The 16792-nt window shown below is 42.8% G+C and overlaps 1 protein-coding gene and 1 pseudogene across 7 annotated transcripts in view; one reads left to right on the top strand and one right to left on the bottom strand.

The window, feature by feature from the left end:
• Positions 1–9212, bottom strand: part of LOC101589152 (zinc finger protein 780B) — a 37735-nt gene extending 28523 nt beyond the window's left edge. For 2 of the 7 annotated variants that reach the window (XM_023708274.1, XM_023708268.1), the window contains exons 1-3: positions 9087–9212; positions 4126–4185; positions 1739–1865 (exon numbers count right to left, since the gene is read on the bottom strand). In XM_023708274.1, the coding sequence (XP_023564042.1) occupies positions 1739–1865; positions 4126–4134 (136 nt within the window). In that variant the 5' untranslated portion in view covers positions 4135–4185; positions 9087–9212. The other 5 variants (XM_023708270.1, XM_023708269.1, XM_023708272.1 and 2 more) reach the window with 5 other exon arrangements.
• LOC101588752 overlaps positions 8556–16792 on the top strand; it is a 35682-nt pseudogene continuing 27445 nt past the window's right edge.

Genomic DNA, 16792 nt, shown 5'->3' with positions numbered 1-16792 from the left:
AAACCAAACACAATAATAACAAAAAAGCTGTAAGAAATTCAAAAGAAAAAAACATAAGAATAAAAAGAAATGTGTTTGTCAACTGCTTAGTGTTTGTTAAAATGACAATAAATTTAAGAACATGGAAAGTTATGATGCCTTTTTATGATGCCTTTTTTTTATGATGCCTTTTTAATAGGACATTTTATCCCTATTTTGTATATGTTGCATCTGGACTATTTGCTGAATTTTTTTTTTTTTTTTTTTTTTTTTTTGGTATGGAGATTGAACTCAGGACCTCTAACAAGTCAAGCAAGGAACACCCGCTGGTATATACCCAATGGTTCATCAGTAGAATCTGAGTCCCAACTGCCTACGTAACCACCAGAAAAATGTCCCCTTAGCTATCATCCCCACCCACACTCCTCAGTGAGGTGAGAAGTAGCTCTTTCAGTGATCTTCTAGTAGACTCTCTGTCCCAGAGTAGCCAGAGATGATGCTGTTAGAGCCCTTTCTTAAAGCTTCCATTGAAAATTGAGTGCTCTCTCTGTTAGTAAATTAGAAACACCAGTTTTTCTTCAACTCACTGGGAATTAACTTTAGAAGTACCTTGCCATTAGTCTGCTCTTCTCTCCAGAAATCAGCCTGAAACAGCTTGCAACAACTGTTTGCCTTTCACTGAGAGAAGCAGCTACCAGGGGACCAATTTACATTTGTGCCTTGCCTATGCTAACTAAGAGTAAAGAAGAGATTTGAGACCTTCTTTCCTGTGTGTATAATACTAATGGATGTGCTTTTACTAACATGTGAACTGTGGTTACGAGATCATGGGTATAAGTTTAATCTGTGAGCTGTAGACAAAGAAATTTTAGAATGAACTTGAAAAAGCATAGGCTTGTCTTTCTGCTAGAAAAGGGTACCTAGGGGACCAGGCAGTCAGACACGGCTCGGCCCTCAAGAGGTCAGTGCAGAAGACAACTGTAGCTGGAGAAGCATTTGTTGAAGGTCGGGCCTCAGGACAAAGAGGAATGACTACACCCATAACTTCCCCTACAGATGAAAAGCAGTGATTGATAGGGCCAGCAAGCTAGCTCAGCGGACTAAGTGCCTGGTTAGGCAAGCATAGGACTGGGGTTCAATCCCTGGTACCGCATGCTGTGCTGGCCCCACCCGGGGGTGCACTAAGCTAGTGACCGAGTCTGAGCATGGTAACGCACACCTGTAATCCCAGTGCTGGGGAGGCTGAAAACAGGAGGATCGCTATGAGTCTGAGCTGCGTAGTGAGACTCTATACCAAATACACAAGTATCAATCACCTTGGTGGAGGATCAAAACTCCCTTAACCTACACCTTCCAGGACAGTCCTTGTCTGTCCCATGTACACTTGCTATATAACTTGTGTCTCTGGTTGATCCCCATTTAATCAATATCACCTAAGCAACTTTAGCTAAGCATAGTTTTGTCCCACCTCACACAACCTTCTGACTTTCTATTGTATCAATATTACCTAAGAGACTATACTTCTAATCTTATTAGTTAACTAACTATAGTTTTATCTCACTTTATACCTACCTCACCTTGTGATTTTACTCTATAAAGCTCCCTTGAGAAGCAGGTTCCCCAGGCCACCCACTCGGAACCCCCTTCTTTCTCTCTCTTGATATTTTCTACACTAAATTAATTAATCAGTAATTCACAATGAGAGAAGCTGATTTTCCAGAGCACACCCGCTACAGTGAACTGCAGCATATGACCTTACCCACTGCAATGAGGTTGCTGTAGTTCTCCAACATCACATCTCTGTACAAGTCTCTCTGAATAGGGCCTAAGCACTCCCATTCCTCCTGGCAGAAATCAATGGCCACATCCCTGAAGGTCACTGACCCCTGAAACCACAAACACATGTGTTAGAGTGAAAGTGAAGGAGGTTATTTCAAGATAAGAGGAGAGGAGGTGAAGGACTAAACTGTATGAAAGAAAGAAAATGGAAAGTCACCAGACACCTGCATGTTCTTGAAGAATCCAGATGCTACAGAATAATGCATAGCCCAGATGTCTGGGAACGGAAGGAACAATGTACATTTCTCTACTAAATAATCATCGTGCCTGCTATAGACCGCTTCACAATACCTAGTAAATATGCACTTCTATCTTGTCTCAGTTGCTCTTTTCTCATTGCTGGGACAAAATACCCAACACCCAAAATGAAGGAAGGAAAGGTTTATTTGGCTCACAGTCACTGGAGATTTTAGGCTATGCTCAGCTGGCTCCAAGGCAGAGGGGCACATGGCAGAGAGCAACCTTTCATGGAGGCAGAAAAGAACAGAGAGCAAAGGGAGGAGTAGCAGCAACAATGGCTGCAAAAAGCAAGTCTGTCTCCCTTACGTTACATTCAGGCTAGCTGCCCCAGGCTGGTTGTAGCACTCACACCCATCATCCCAGTGGATCATGAGTCAATCACAAACTCTAGAAGTCCACCCCATGACTGCATGAGGCTTTGGGGGGACAACTAGACACAAACCATAACATGCGTCATCTTTATTCCACAAGTTATACCAAAAATAAGAAGCATGACATGTCATGTTTACAGTAGCATAATTTATGATGCCTTGGAAACAGCCAATCTTGGAAACAGCCCAAATACCCATCAACCAATGGATGGGTCAAGATGTCTTCAGTATATAATGGAGTAATAAAACTTGAGACATTTCTAGGTGAATAAATGCACCTTGAGACCATTCTTAAGTGAAATAAATTAGACACACATGTTCAAATATTGCATGGCTTCTCACACCACAGAAAGGGCTACTTAGGACCAAAATCTGTAACAGATATAATGAAATAAAAAATGCTCAAAGGCTAAGAGGAACTAGGCAGGAGCAGGAGGAAGGGAAGGAGGGAAATAAACAATAGAAGGAAAACATAGAAACTAAGCTTTTAAAAATAAAAAGAGGAAGAGAGGATACAGCAAGGGGAGGGCAAAGGGGGAAAAAAGAAGGATCAAGATATATCATGTAAAGGTGCAAATTCACTATGATGAATGTTATCATTGTGTATATCTAAAATGTACAAATAAAATTAATTTTTAAAAAATGACATCTTCCCCCAACTTTTTTTTTTTTTTTTTTTTTTTGGTGGAACCGGGGATTGAACTCAGGCCCTTGCGCTTGCCAGGGAAGCGCTTATTCCACTGAGCCATCTCTCCCCGGCCCCTCACCCAACTTTTGTGTAAAATACTTTAAAAACTTAAAAAGACTCTCAATCCTCAAGTTCATTATGGTGTAAATTATATCAAAAGTAATTTTTCTTATCAAGGCAAGTGATTTTTATTGTGTCTAACCATCCATGCAACTGGCATACTAGTTTTTTTTATTTCTGTGTCCTGAGGCTTGAACTCAGGGCCTTCACACTGAACTATATTCCCAGATCCTTTTGATTTTGAGACAGGGTCTCACTACCAAGTCGGCCAGCCTAGGCTTGAACTGGTAATCTTCACGCCTCAGCCTCCCAGAACGCCTAGATTACAGGCCTGCACCACCATGCCCCCCGTGACATATTAGATTCAACCACTTTTTGTATTTATCTGTCAATGTCTTTGGACAGTCAACACCTTTTAAGGTATCACCCCATGCTGAGAATCCACAGTCACCTCCTGCTTACACCTGGGCGATGGTCACTCTCTGTGCTCCTTGAACATTTTCCTAAAAGCTTAATAAATAAAGCAGGTCATCTTGCCACATGCACAGAAGGGGCTCCTCACTACTAAACCCTCCCTCACAGGCTGGAAAGCTCATCTGGGGAGAAATTCCAAGGCTGTCCCAATTGCGATCAAATGAGCCAATCATTCTCAAGTGCCCTGAGAGCCTGTCCCCTGTGGGAGCAACTTCTCTACGGCTCTAGCATTTCCCTGACTGAGGACCAAGCACAGAGCAGATGCTGAATATAATGTGTTACAAAAAAAAACACCACTGGTGAAAAGAGGGGCACCACGAGGAAAAGCACTAAACTTCCAACATCCACTGTTAATGACACAAACCAGGCTACAGAAGCTTGGATCCTTAGGTAGCAAGCTTCGAGATAAATGATAAGAGTCAGCTAACTTGAAAATTATCGGAATTCCAGGGAAAGAGATGAAGACCAACTTACATGGACCATGTTTTTAAAATTACAAAAACTGGTTGATTAATCTTCTTTAGTCTTCTTCTCCTGGGGAACAAAAGAAAAAGATTTAAGTCATTCTATGTCTCAGTGCCCCCAAAGCAACTTACATCAATGTAACTACCTCATTCTCTACTTTTATTTCTCAGCTACCCCCACAAATACATGCCTTTCCCACAGTTCCTACGTAGATACACACACACACACACACACACACACACACACACACAGAGGTAGCAGACAGGAATCTGAGCAAACCCAACTTTCTCCTAACTCCCAGGGAACCTGCTGTTGTACCAGGCATGAATGAAGAGCACAGGCAATTCTTCCTAGAAGTTGCTACAATAACCCCCATGAGAGGATTCTAACCAGTCCCTCACTCTTGGAACGCACATCAGGTCTAGGATTGGGCCCCATATCTTCCTCTGATGGGCTCCTCCTATTCCTATACTGTAGAACGTTCAAAAACATTCCTGACCTCTGCCCACTAGTTATAAACAGCATACATACCCTAGTAAGAACCCCTGTTCTAAATGAATGAACTTGCAGGCCAGGGATATAGCTCAGAGGCATAAGCGCCTGCCTGGAAAATGCAAGGTCCTGAGTTCGATCGCTGGTACCATTAAAAATAAAATAAATAAACGCTAATTAATTCTCTTGGGTCATGGATACCTGTGATAATCTTATGAAATCATATATTTTCTTTCCCTACAAAACTCACATCTTTTTTTTTTTTTCCAGACAAAGTCTCGCCCTGTGTAGCACAGGCCAGCCTTGAACTTGCTTATATAGCCCAGGATGGCCTCAACCTCATGGTGATTCTCCTGCCTCAGGAGTGCTGGGGTTACACGTGTGAGCCACCATGCCTGGCACATTTACAATTCCAACAATACTTCAAATGTAGAGATTTGTGGTCCCTAAGACCATAAATGGAGTTGCATAAACTCAAATTAAGAATTTCCATCCCGGGCCAGCCAGATAGCTCAGAGGATTAAAGCACCTGCGCAGGCAGACACATCGACTGGGGTTCAATCCCCAGCGTGCTGTGTCAGCCCTGCCCCCTAGGCACACTAAGACAGCAACTAAGACTGGGTGTGGGGGTGCATACCTGTAATCCCAGCACTTGGGAGGCTGAAATCAGGAGGATCACTATGAGTCTAATCTGTGTAATGAGACCCTATAGACCCTGTACTAAATACATTTAAAAAAAAAAATTCTCTCCTACTTTCTTCACAGAATAGAAAAAATAAAAAATCCTAAAATTCATACAGAATTGCAAGAGAGCCCAAATATCCAGAGCAATCACGAATAAACAAAACAAAAAAAAGCTAAAAACATCGACCTACCTGATTTGGAGCCCATAAATACATCTATGCATCTACAAATGAGGATGTGTGTGTGTGTGTGTGTGTGTGTGTGTGTGTGTGTGTGTTTAATTAAAGACTGAATACAGGCCTCAGACTTGCTAAGCACTGAGCTATACCCACAGCTCAGCTAACCGTTTTCTGACAAAATTGCCAAGAAAGTACAATAAAGGACAACCTTTCCAATAAACAGTAGTAAGAAAACTGAGTATCACTATGTAGAATGGAATTAGACCCCCATCTCTTTATTAGGTGCAAAAAAACAATTCAAAATGGATTAAACATTAAAATACAAGACCTGAAACTAAAACTACTAGGAAAGAAAACAGGGGAAAGATTTTAACATTAGACATGGCAATAATTTTTTGTGTATAACTTCAAAATTACAAACAACAAAAGCAAAAAGACATGAAATTATATCAAGCTAAAAAGCTTCTGCACAGCAAAAGTAAAAAATCAACACAGTGAAGAGACAGTCTACAAAATGAGAGAAAATACTTGCAAACTATACATCTGACAAAGGATTAACATCCAAAACATCAACATATGAATAACTACTACAAAGACAATACTATGCAATGTATTAATTATTGTAACTGTCCTACTGACCTGTTTTGAAACTGTCTCACTGCTACTTCTCAATAAAATTAAGATTAAAAAAAAATCTACAAAGGAACTTAATAACAAGAAAATCCAATTTAGAAATGGGCAAAGATTCAAACAGATATGATCCAAGAGGAGCTATACATATGGCCAATAGGTGTATGAAAAAATGCTAAACATCACCCATCATCAAAATCGGGGAAACACAAACTCCAAAAAGAGATCACCTCATGCCCACTAGTACGGCTATCATCAGCAAGACAAAAATAACAACTGTTGAGAAGCATATGACAAAAGGAAACCTTTTCCCATTATTGCTGGAAATGTAAATTAATACAGCTACTATAGAAAACAGACTTTCATCCCAGGCCTGATAGCGCATGTCTGTAATCCCAGCACTCAGGAGGCTGAGGCAGGAGGATCACTGCAAGTTCAAGACCAGCCTGGGCTACATCGCAAGCTCAAGGCCAGCCTGAACAGCATAGCGAGACCCAGCCTCAAAAGTACTAAAATAAAATAAAAAGATCTCACAGAAGTTGAGAGTAGAATGGCAATAACTAGGTGCTTGAGTGACAGAAGGGACTGGAGAAATGCTGGGCGAAGGACACAACATTTCTGTTAGACAGGAGAAATAAGTTTTAGAACTTTACAATATGGTGACTATAGTTAACGGCACTATATTGTGTTCTTGAAAATGTAAACAGCTAGGCATGGTGGCATACACCTATAATCCCAGCACTTCAGAAAGTTGAGGCAGGACGATCCCTGTGAGTTCAAGGACAGCATAGGCTACACAGCAAGACTGTCTCAAAAAAAAGAAAAATATTAACATAACAGATATTAAAAATAACTACGAGTTAATGCAGGGGCTAACTGGCTATAATTCCTATATATGAATATAATTTATATACATAATAGTTTATGTATATATAGTTCAAAACATAATGCTGTATATAAGATATAACTTTATCCAAAAATTTCAAAAACATTTTTAAAAAAAAGAATTTTTGTCAAGATTAGTAGAATATCCCATTCTGAATACACAATCAACAATCACAATGAGTTACATACCTCTAATGCTCCTCTTCTATAGAAAGATGAGGAGAGAGGCCTAAACCGATCAAACTTTGCTAAGCACTTCTAAGATGCCCAGCGCCACTCTAAGGGGCTTGACAATGTGAGTTCATTCTAATGTTCACTACAAAGCCAAAGGGGACAAAACCAAGATTCCAACTCAGATCCTCCAGATCTCTGACTTAACCACAACATGCCTCTCACAGTCCCCACATAAAAAAAAAAAAAAAAAAAATGCCCAGGACTGTGGCTGCACACCTGTAATCCCAGCACTTGGAAGACTGAAAGCGGAGGCCAGCCTGAGCCACATAGTGAGCTCAAGACCAGTCTAAGATGCATAGGGAAACCCCCTCTCAAAAAACAAAAAGGAGGCCCAAAACACAAACGGAGCTGCCAAAACTTGGCACTAACAGTGCCAGTACTACAAATTTCATCTAATGGACACCCTGGAAAATCCTGGTTTTTTTCTTTTCTTTCTTTTTTTTTTTTTTTTTTAATGTATTTGGTACAGGGTCTCACAATGCAACTCAGACTCCTAGTGATCCTCCTGTCCCAGCCTCCCAGCGGTAGGATTACAGGCTTGCACCACCACACCCGGACTGGCAGGCAGGCTGGCCCAGAGGGTGGAGCCAGTGTGCACTGAAATCCTGGCTTTTGATACGAAATCTTAGACTGTCACTTTCCCACTCCTGAAAGCCTCACAAATTAACTGAAATCATCTAACCATCTCCATTCTTCCCCAGCTTGGAAAAAAAAAGTCTGTAAAGCCTAAAAAATACCTGGTGCATACTGGTCTCTTTCTTCTCTACCAAACCCAAATCTAACTAGAGGTTTATTTCCATAGCATTTTACGATAAGTATGCACAGGCTGTTGGCGAAAGATCTGCCACATGGTCATGTGAATACGAAGTAGAAAGGTGAATGGCCGAGATGTTAGTCACAGGATACAAAACCCAAAACAATGGGGGGGAGGGGGCACCTGTAATCCCAGCACTCGAAGCTGAGGCAGGATTGTTGTGAGTTCGAGACCAGCCCGGGCTACAAAGTCAGCTCAAGGCCAGCCTGAACTGCATAGAGACCCTGTCTCAAAAAGAAAAAAAAGGGGGGGGGATGGGGAGATAGCTCAGTTGAATAAGCACTTGCTTGGCAAGCTCAAGGGCCTGAGTTCAATCCCCGGCCACGCATAAAAAAAAAGGGGGGGGGTATCAGTTTGCACATCTCCATTCTTTCTTGAATATTTACTGAGTCCGCTACAGTCTAAAATCAAAACAGCATTTCTTGAAGTACGACTTCACCCCTGATTATCACATGTGCAGCAGGAATGCTCTCATCCTAGTACAGGTTCTTTTAAATAACGGCACAGCGCTAGGGGGAGGCATGGGGGCCCTCCCCTCGGGCTCTTCTTGGAGCGCGGAGCAGACCGAGTCTGACGGCATCTCCCAGACCACTTTCCCTCACTTCGCACAAAAGAGGTAAATAAAAGCAGAAGGCGTCGGCCTGGGTGTGCACAATGGCTGCTGGGGCCAGGGCTGGACGAACGCGGGATGACCGGTGGCCGCCCTCGGTGGGGCTCTCGATGGCACGTCCAGTTCTCAAATTTCCATCCCGCGTCCGGCCTGTACCTTCTCGCGGAACGCTGCACCCTGCGCTCAGAATGTTACCCATGCCGGGGCCGTTCCTCCGCTGCAGCTCGAGCGGCTGCGAGAGGAGAGACGAGACGCAGCCGACAACCAGCGCACCGCAACAGCGACGCTCACAGCCGCCGCGACGCGCCCTCAGCCTGCACAGGGCCGCCTGGCCCCGACTGCAAGGTCCTCACGCACGCACGCGCACACGCCCTCTCCGGCCTCCGACCCTGGCGACCGCGTTAACCACCCTCGTACTCTAGAAGCACTCGGAGACACGCACCTGGGACTGCCGCACCGGCGCGCAGCGGTCAGCGGCCCCTCCCTCAGGTGACTTCTTCCTCTCACCTCACCGTCTTGCCCCCACGAAGCCCCCGATCCACCGCCCTCAGAAACCCGGAGCAGATTTGTTAACACTGGCGCGGTGGCTTCTGGGAAATTGAGTCCTGCAGTGAAGAGCCACAGAAGCCAGGTTTCCCAAGGCTCGGATTGATCCCAGCATGCAACTGGAGCTTGCTCCCTAGCTACTTTGACCTCCTTATCTCAGACCCCAGCAGGATTCTCTATGCTATATACATAGAATAAATTTGTAGAGTGAACTAAAGGATTGGTTGATTTTTTTTTCTTTATTTGCAGAGAAGATGTACCTTACTTGAGAGATTTCAGAGTCTACTATTCTTTTTTTCTTTGAGAAATTCATGTACCAAAATTAAATCACTCATGTCAGAACTCAGGAAAAATGAAGCCAGGAGCTTCATGAAGAGATGACCCTCATGCAGTCATTTGATTGATGATGGGAACTAGCATAAGAGACTGCCAACCATATTTATTATTTATTTAGTTTTTGGTGGTACCAGGGATCGAACTCAGGACCTTGCGCTTGCCAGGCAAACCCAACCACTATTTATAGTTAAGCCACTTACATGAAGAGAATTTCCCAGTATCAGTCTTAACTGCAACCTTGCAAATAACCTTGTTAAACCACAACTTTGCAGTCATTTCCATGACTTTTTTTTTCCTTAGACAGGGTCTCCCTATGTAGTGCAGCTGAACTTGAACTCACTATGTAACCCAGGCTGGCCTTGACCTCGTGGTGAACCTCCTCCTTTAGCCTCCCAAGTGCTGGGATTACAGAGTGCACCACCATGCCCCGCTGGAAAAAAAAAATAATATTAAAAAAACAGAGAAATAAAACTGACACAGTCAAGAACCACCTTCTCGGGCTGGCCAGGTAGCTCAGCAGGCTAAAGTGCCTGCTTAGACAGAGCGCAGCAACCAGAGTTCGATCCCTGGCATGCCATGGCAGCCCCACAGCTGGGGAACACTGAGAAGGTGATTGAGACTAGGCATGATGGTGCATAACTCCAGTACTTGGAAGGCTGAAAAGCAGGAGAATCACTATGAGTTTGATCTATGTAGTGAGACCCTGTAGACAATATATATTAAAAAAAAAAACTTTCTTACTCTATTAGTCAGTACCTTTCAGTAGAACATTTACCACCATCTGAAACAACCTAATGTTGCCTTTGTCCTCTAGTTCCTTGAAAAATGATTCACCAATTAAAAGTATTCTAGGTCCTCCTTGCCTGGAACAAAGAATCAGATGAGACAACGCCAGAAAAAATGGTGCCAGAAGTTTATTTGAAAAGGGGGGGGCTGGTGAAATGGCTCAGTGGTCTAAAGCACCTACTTAGAACAAGCTTGGCAAAGCACAGGGACCGTGGTTCAATCCCCCAGCACCACATGCCAGCCAGCCCCCGCCCCTGGTGGGCTGAGCTGGCCACACACACACACAAATAAATAAATGAAAAAAAAAAAAAAAGTAAGGGGTAGGGCAGGGGGATATAGTTCAGGGCCTGCCTGGCAAGTGCAAGGTCCTGAGTTTGATTCCCAGTACCAAAGAAAAAAGAAAAAAAACAAGAAAGAAAAGTAGGGTTAGCGATTGTAGCGGATTTCTAAGAGGTGGTCAATTTATTACACCCAGTTGAACTAAACCAGCATGGTATGGGTGTGGGAGGGCCACCTGAAGGTTGTTGCCAGCAACATAAAGGCAGAACAGGAAATGCTGCTGAAACGCTATTAGGGATGCTGTTTGGAGAAGCTGTTGGAAGCTGCTAGGTCTCCTGGGCTGTTCTGCTGGAAGACCTTGTCCTGCCAGCTTTCCCAGTGAACTTTGGAGGCGCTCTGGTCATCTTGAGCATTGCTTCCTGGCTCCAGAGGGGAAGATGGTGCACTGCTCAGCCTCATGGAGAAGCTTGTTAGATTGGCTTTCATGATGGGAACTCAGCTTTCCTCATCACTAGAGGAGCTCAGGAACTCACTTTTGCAGAGGTTGACTGTGGTACTTTTGGGGGAGCTCTCGTGCTTACCCAGAATGTTGTTTCCTTGTTGCAGCTCAGATCCCTCAGCCTACTAGCACAGATCCTTCATCCTGCTGGCATAGACTTTCTAGCTTCCACCACTGACCTTTGGGCCTTTCCAGGTCTGTGAAGTGGGCCTGCACGAGACATTGTCGTGGGCTCTAGGCCTCCAGTTGGATTTTGGTGGACACATTGTTATGAGCTCTAGGTTTTCAGCTGGACTCATGCAGGATATTAGGATCCATGCCCTCAGCTGTATTCTTTAGTATTTAGTATGTGGATAGATTTCCTGCATTTGTTGTATATGAGTCTTGGATGATTCCTTATAAACTAATATTATTAAATGTTATTGCTATAAATCCTATATTATATTGTACCCCTTGCAAAAACCCCAAACCATGACAGGGATAAAAAAAAAAAAACCTTGCACTGTAGAGCAAATTTAGGCCAAACAGAGAAAAGGCAAAAAGTGCATTCCAATGAAGAATGGGCTATAGTGAGGGGTCATGACAGCGAACTCCTCCTGTGTCATTGTATGCAATCCACAGCTCCTCAGAATCCCCACAGAAAGCCCTACATGCAGGGTCCTGGAAATTATTTGGTGACTTCCTAAGATCTTGCAGTTGACAGGTCCCCCTCGTTTCCCTAACCAGCTTTGCCACCCTACCTTCTATATCATTATTATGTGTTTAACATTTTCTGACTGTCCCAACAAAATGTAAACTTTACAGGGACAGTTATATATTCCTATTTTGTTTATTACTATGTTCAGTATCACCTATAGCAGTAACAGGGATAGAGTTGTAAATCACTAAACATTTTTTTGTTTTGGGACAGGGTCTCACTATGTAATTCAGACTGGCTTTGAACTCACTATGTGGCCCAGGATGACCTTGAACTTGCAGTCGTCCTCCTGCGTCTGCTTCCTGGTTGGTGGGATCACAGGCATGTGCCACAATGCCTGTCAGAATATTCTTCACAGAATGGATAAATGAACTAAAAGCGTGACTCCACATCCTGTCTCCACATCCTGACTGCTAAATGAAGCTTAGTTACTAGATCTCAGGCCTCCTCTTCACTCCTGCTTCCCTTCTCTTAGTTCATCCCTCCCGATGGTCACTAATTAGTCCTTAATCTGTGTTGTTGACAGACAAAAGTATCTCTTCAAAGCCAGCCCACCATGTGAGCACTGTCCACATGTGTGATTTATGGCCTGGGTGAGGAAGTTGTCTTACAGGTACCACACGCTACATGTGCTAAAAACTGTGCATCATTCTTACACTGAAACTAGTTTACCTGGTTTCCCAGTATCAAGAAATCCCATCAAAACCCCTCTGATGCTCAAAGGATAGAGCCACTGTCCCCTCCAGAACTTCTCAAACAACTCTTTATGAAATAATTGCTGGGCTTGGTACATATTTCCTGCTAAATGAAGTATTTAGGAAGTTTACACGGTCCTCTTCATGCTGATTTCTGTCATCCTTATCCTATTTCTCATCCCTTCCCACCCAGTTTATTTCCAATGTCTCCCAATCCATTTGCTCTTTGGCTTGCTCGAGCCAATAAACTATGTCTATTGTTTGTTAGGTACCGTGGATACTTTATTAAATGTCCCCTCTCTTAGTAAAATCCTTAAATTCTCTGAAATGTCTGTTAGGATTTCCAGCATAAATTCCTAACCTAATCTGGCCAAGTTGCCATACCCTAATTCTACAACCACAGGTCATGATCATTTCTCTTAATGGTGGCAGACCAGGAACACAGAACTTCCTTTAATTCTTTTTTTTTTTTTTTTTTTTTTTTTTGCAGAACCAGGAATTGAACTCAGGTCCTTGTGCTTGCCAGGGAAGTGCTTATTCCACTGAGCCATTTCCCCAGGCCCTTTAATTCTTTTTTTTAAATTTTATTTATTTATTTATTTGTGTGTGTGTGTGTGTGTGTGTGTGTGTGTCCAGCTCAGCCCACCAGGGGGCGGGGCGGGCCAGCATGTGGTGCTGGGGGACCGAACCAGGGTCCCTGTGCCTTGCTGAGCTTGTTCTTAGTAGGTGCCCTAGACCACTGAGCCATCTCACCAGCCCCCCCTTTAATTCTTGATATGTTCCCTTGTTACCATGTTCTGAGGTTCTAGGGACTCTTTCTAGAGATTCTTTCTAGGTTCTTCTTGTCCTGAACTAAGAATTAAACAAAACAAGTGCAAACAGGAGAAAAATTTTTATATTTATTAAAGATAGTAAAATAAACATGCTTTGCTTGTGAGTGTAGGACAATTAAAAGTAGAAAAAGAGGTATACTCCACAGTCTGAGAGCAGACCACAGGTGTACTTTGTATCCTCCACCCCTCAGGTTGACATCAAATCTATGCTAATCTACTAAAATCTCTCTTGAGTGCTCACAAGAAAATTAAAGCCGTCATTTCTCTGGTCCTAGGGGCAGGGCTTTGGGAATTGTTTTGCTGTGCATTTCCTTATTAGTAGGCCCTGCCCACATGCCCTAATCTCCTGCCTCACCCTATCCCTTCCTGTGGATCTCGTAGAAGCATACTTTCCCATATGCCTAAAGTACCCATGATGACTAGTTAACATCTCCAAAATATCCAGGGAGCAATCTGAACTGTAGATACAGAAGGTCAAAAGAAAAGTACAACACGTGTAATTTAAAGATCCAGTTTGGCTTTGTGATTCTAGAATTGGCCAATGCCTCACTTCATAGAATGCAATGAGTGCTCTGATGAACTGAGCAGAGACTTTAGAATCACAGAAGGGAGTCAGGTTTCGTGGCACACAGCTGTAATTCCAGCACTCTGGAGGCTGAGGCAGGAGGATCACTGAAAATTCAGGGCCTACATGGGCTACATAGTGAGTTCAAGGCCAACCAGCACTATATAATTTTTTTAATGTATTTGGTACAGAGTGCACAGGGTCTAAAGGGTCTCATTACATAGATCAGGCTCATAGTGATTCTTCTGTTTTCAGCCTCCCAAGTGCTGAGATTACAGGCGTACATCATCACACCCTGTCTCAATCACCTTCTCAGCACACTCCAGGGTTGGGGCCTGCTGGGGGTCAAACCCTGGCAACTGTGCTTTACCTAAACAGGCACTTTAGTCCTCTGAGCTATCTGGCCAGCCCCAGCACTATATAATTAGATCTTGGCTCAAAAAAAGAATCAGAAAATGTCAGAGGAAAGCAGAAACAGAACAAAGAGAGGACTGATTGTTTAAAAGTTACTTTCCTTGTAAAGGCCAGAATGGAAGGGATTTCTTATCCTGGTGACCAAAATGGCCTGCTTGGGAATTTGGCTGTAATCACTCCCTCTTCTAATTTTTAGGAGGTCAGGTAAACAATTTGATTTTTAGCTTGGTGATGTGGAATTTTAGCATGGCTCCATTTTGTCTTAATTGGTTGGACAAGTGCTATAACTAAAAGTATCTCATTGGGATTATCTTTTTTTTTTTTTTTTTTTTTTTTTTTGCGTTACCAGGGATTGAACTCAGGACCCTGCACTTGCCAGGCAAGCACTTATTCTACTGAGCTATCTCCCCAGGCCGATTATCTTATTTCTATTGGATAAAATTAATCTCTTCCAACAGAAACATCAGAGCTAAAGTGCTAGAGCTGAATGCAGACCCAGTGACCTCCTAGACATTTTACCTAACAAAGGTCCTTAAACATACTGTCCTGAGCTCCTTGTTGTGACAGCTTGTACAACTGCAGTCACATCATTTGTGTTGTTGTTCCTCTAGTGTGTGGTGAGGATTTCCCACAGACCTATGGCAGGTATCTTCTCTACCCAGCACTAGATGTAGAATATGAGTAGTTCAGAGAAGATAGTTTGCAGTGTGAGATAAACAGATGAGGGAACATTGGCAATGCTACTAAGTGTTGGGGGAGTTCTCTGATTTCCTCAGCAGGAAGAACAGAAATGGAAGATACTGAGATTGCTTTTTAAGAGCAAAAGAGGGCTGAAGGTTGGGAAACAAGATGTTAGAATCACACTGGTGTTCACAAGCCATGACTGTGGGTTATTAGAAAGAAAAATGTAAGCTTCAAAAGTGAAAGAGAAAGAATAAAATAAGACAAAAGTGCTCACAAGTAGCAGGATAGATTTTGTGGCCTTGCTTTCTGGGGATATTTGAAGAGACTGTCTCATGCTATGAATATATCCAACTTGCTGTCTATGCCTATGAAGGAAAAGTATCATGGTTCCACCAGCCCATATCATGAATCCCAAACAAATCAAGTCAACAGAGGAGAAAAGCAATAAACACACTGATTCTGTCATGATATCAGAGAAAGGATGAGCACAATATTTGAGATTTGAAGTCACAATATTGTTTCTGTTATTTTTTTTTGACCAGTCACATTCATGGGCACAATGATATTCACCAGCAAATGAAACACCCAACTCAGGACATAGGTAGAATGAATAGGTTTTATGGATTTGGATTTGATTTCTGACCTTCTTGCGTTTGTTGGGTTAATACTTAAGGCCTGGATGCCACCTAGAAGACAGGTGGTACTGAGAGAATTTCCCCAGGCCAATCTGTGAAAATAAAAGACAAGTTTACAACCAATATCATCCAGGAAATACTGAAGACCTAAGTCTACCATTGCTTGAGGGATTTCTCCACAAAAAATCCACAATGTATTGGCCAATGAAAGATGGCTGATTATATGAGCTACTGGTCTCAATCTATGTTTCCTGGAAAGGCAATAAATGTAAGGGAAAAAGAAGGAAGAATTTCCCACAATCCCAACTCCAATCTGAGTGAGAATGGCTATCCCCATTACTGTATCCACAAAAACCATTCACTCAGAGACAAAGGTGTGCTACTTTTTGTTCAAATCCAGGAACCTATAGAAAAACAGAAGGAACATATGAATTTCTTGAAGTCAGATGAAATATAGTTTCACTGTTATTTCTGGCAATCCTATTCCCTGTCACACCCAAAAGACCCATTCATTAAAGTTTCTTTTCCTCTTCACCTACTACACACAGTTGTAATTATAAGTAAAATTATCTCATTGGGATTATCCTATTTCTATTGGAGGAAAATTAATTTCCTCCAGTAGAAATATCAGAGCTAGCCAGACATGGTGGTGAGCACCTGTAGTCCCAGCACTCGGGGACGCAGAGGCAGGAGAATCAGTTAGAGTCCCACCCTGGCAACATGGTGACTACAGAGCCTGTCTTAAAAAGAAACTAAAGATGTATCTCAGTGTGAAATTCCTGGGCTCAAGCTTCAGTACCCCAGAAAAAGAGAGAAAAGAAAAATAAGTATAAGAGCCATGAAGAAATGCATCTTTTGTATTTTGCTTTCAGTCTATAGCTAGAGTCAAGAGCAATGTATTACTCATAGTCAGCTAATAAATATGTTACCTAAAGAAATTAATGGAAAAGTGGAGTCATTATCTCCATGTCAAAATTATTTCAAGATGACTTTAAGCCGGGCATGGTGGCTCATGCCTGTAATCCCAGCACTTGGGAGGCTGAGGAAGGAGGATCATTGCAAGTTTGAGACCAGCCTGTGCCACACAGTGAGCTCAAGTCCAGCCTGAACTGCATAGTGAGAACTTGTCTCAAAAAGATGAGAGAGAGAGAGAGAGAGAGAGAGAGAGAGAGAGAGAGA

This window comes from Octodon degus, unplaced genomic scaffold, assembly GCF_000260255.1.
Source record: "Octodon degus isolate 3935 unplaced genomic scaffold, OctDeg1.0 scaffold00344, whole genome shotgun sequence".
Classification (NCBI taxonomy): domain Eukaryota; kingdom Metazoa; phylum Chordata; class Mammalia; order Rodentia; family Octodontidae; genus Octodon; species Octodon degus.
Note: the sequence above shows the minus strand (reverse complement) of the source record. Positions and strands in the feature narration are given on the sequence as shown.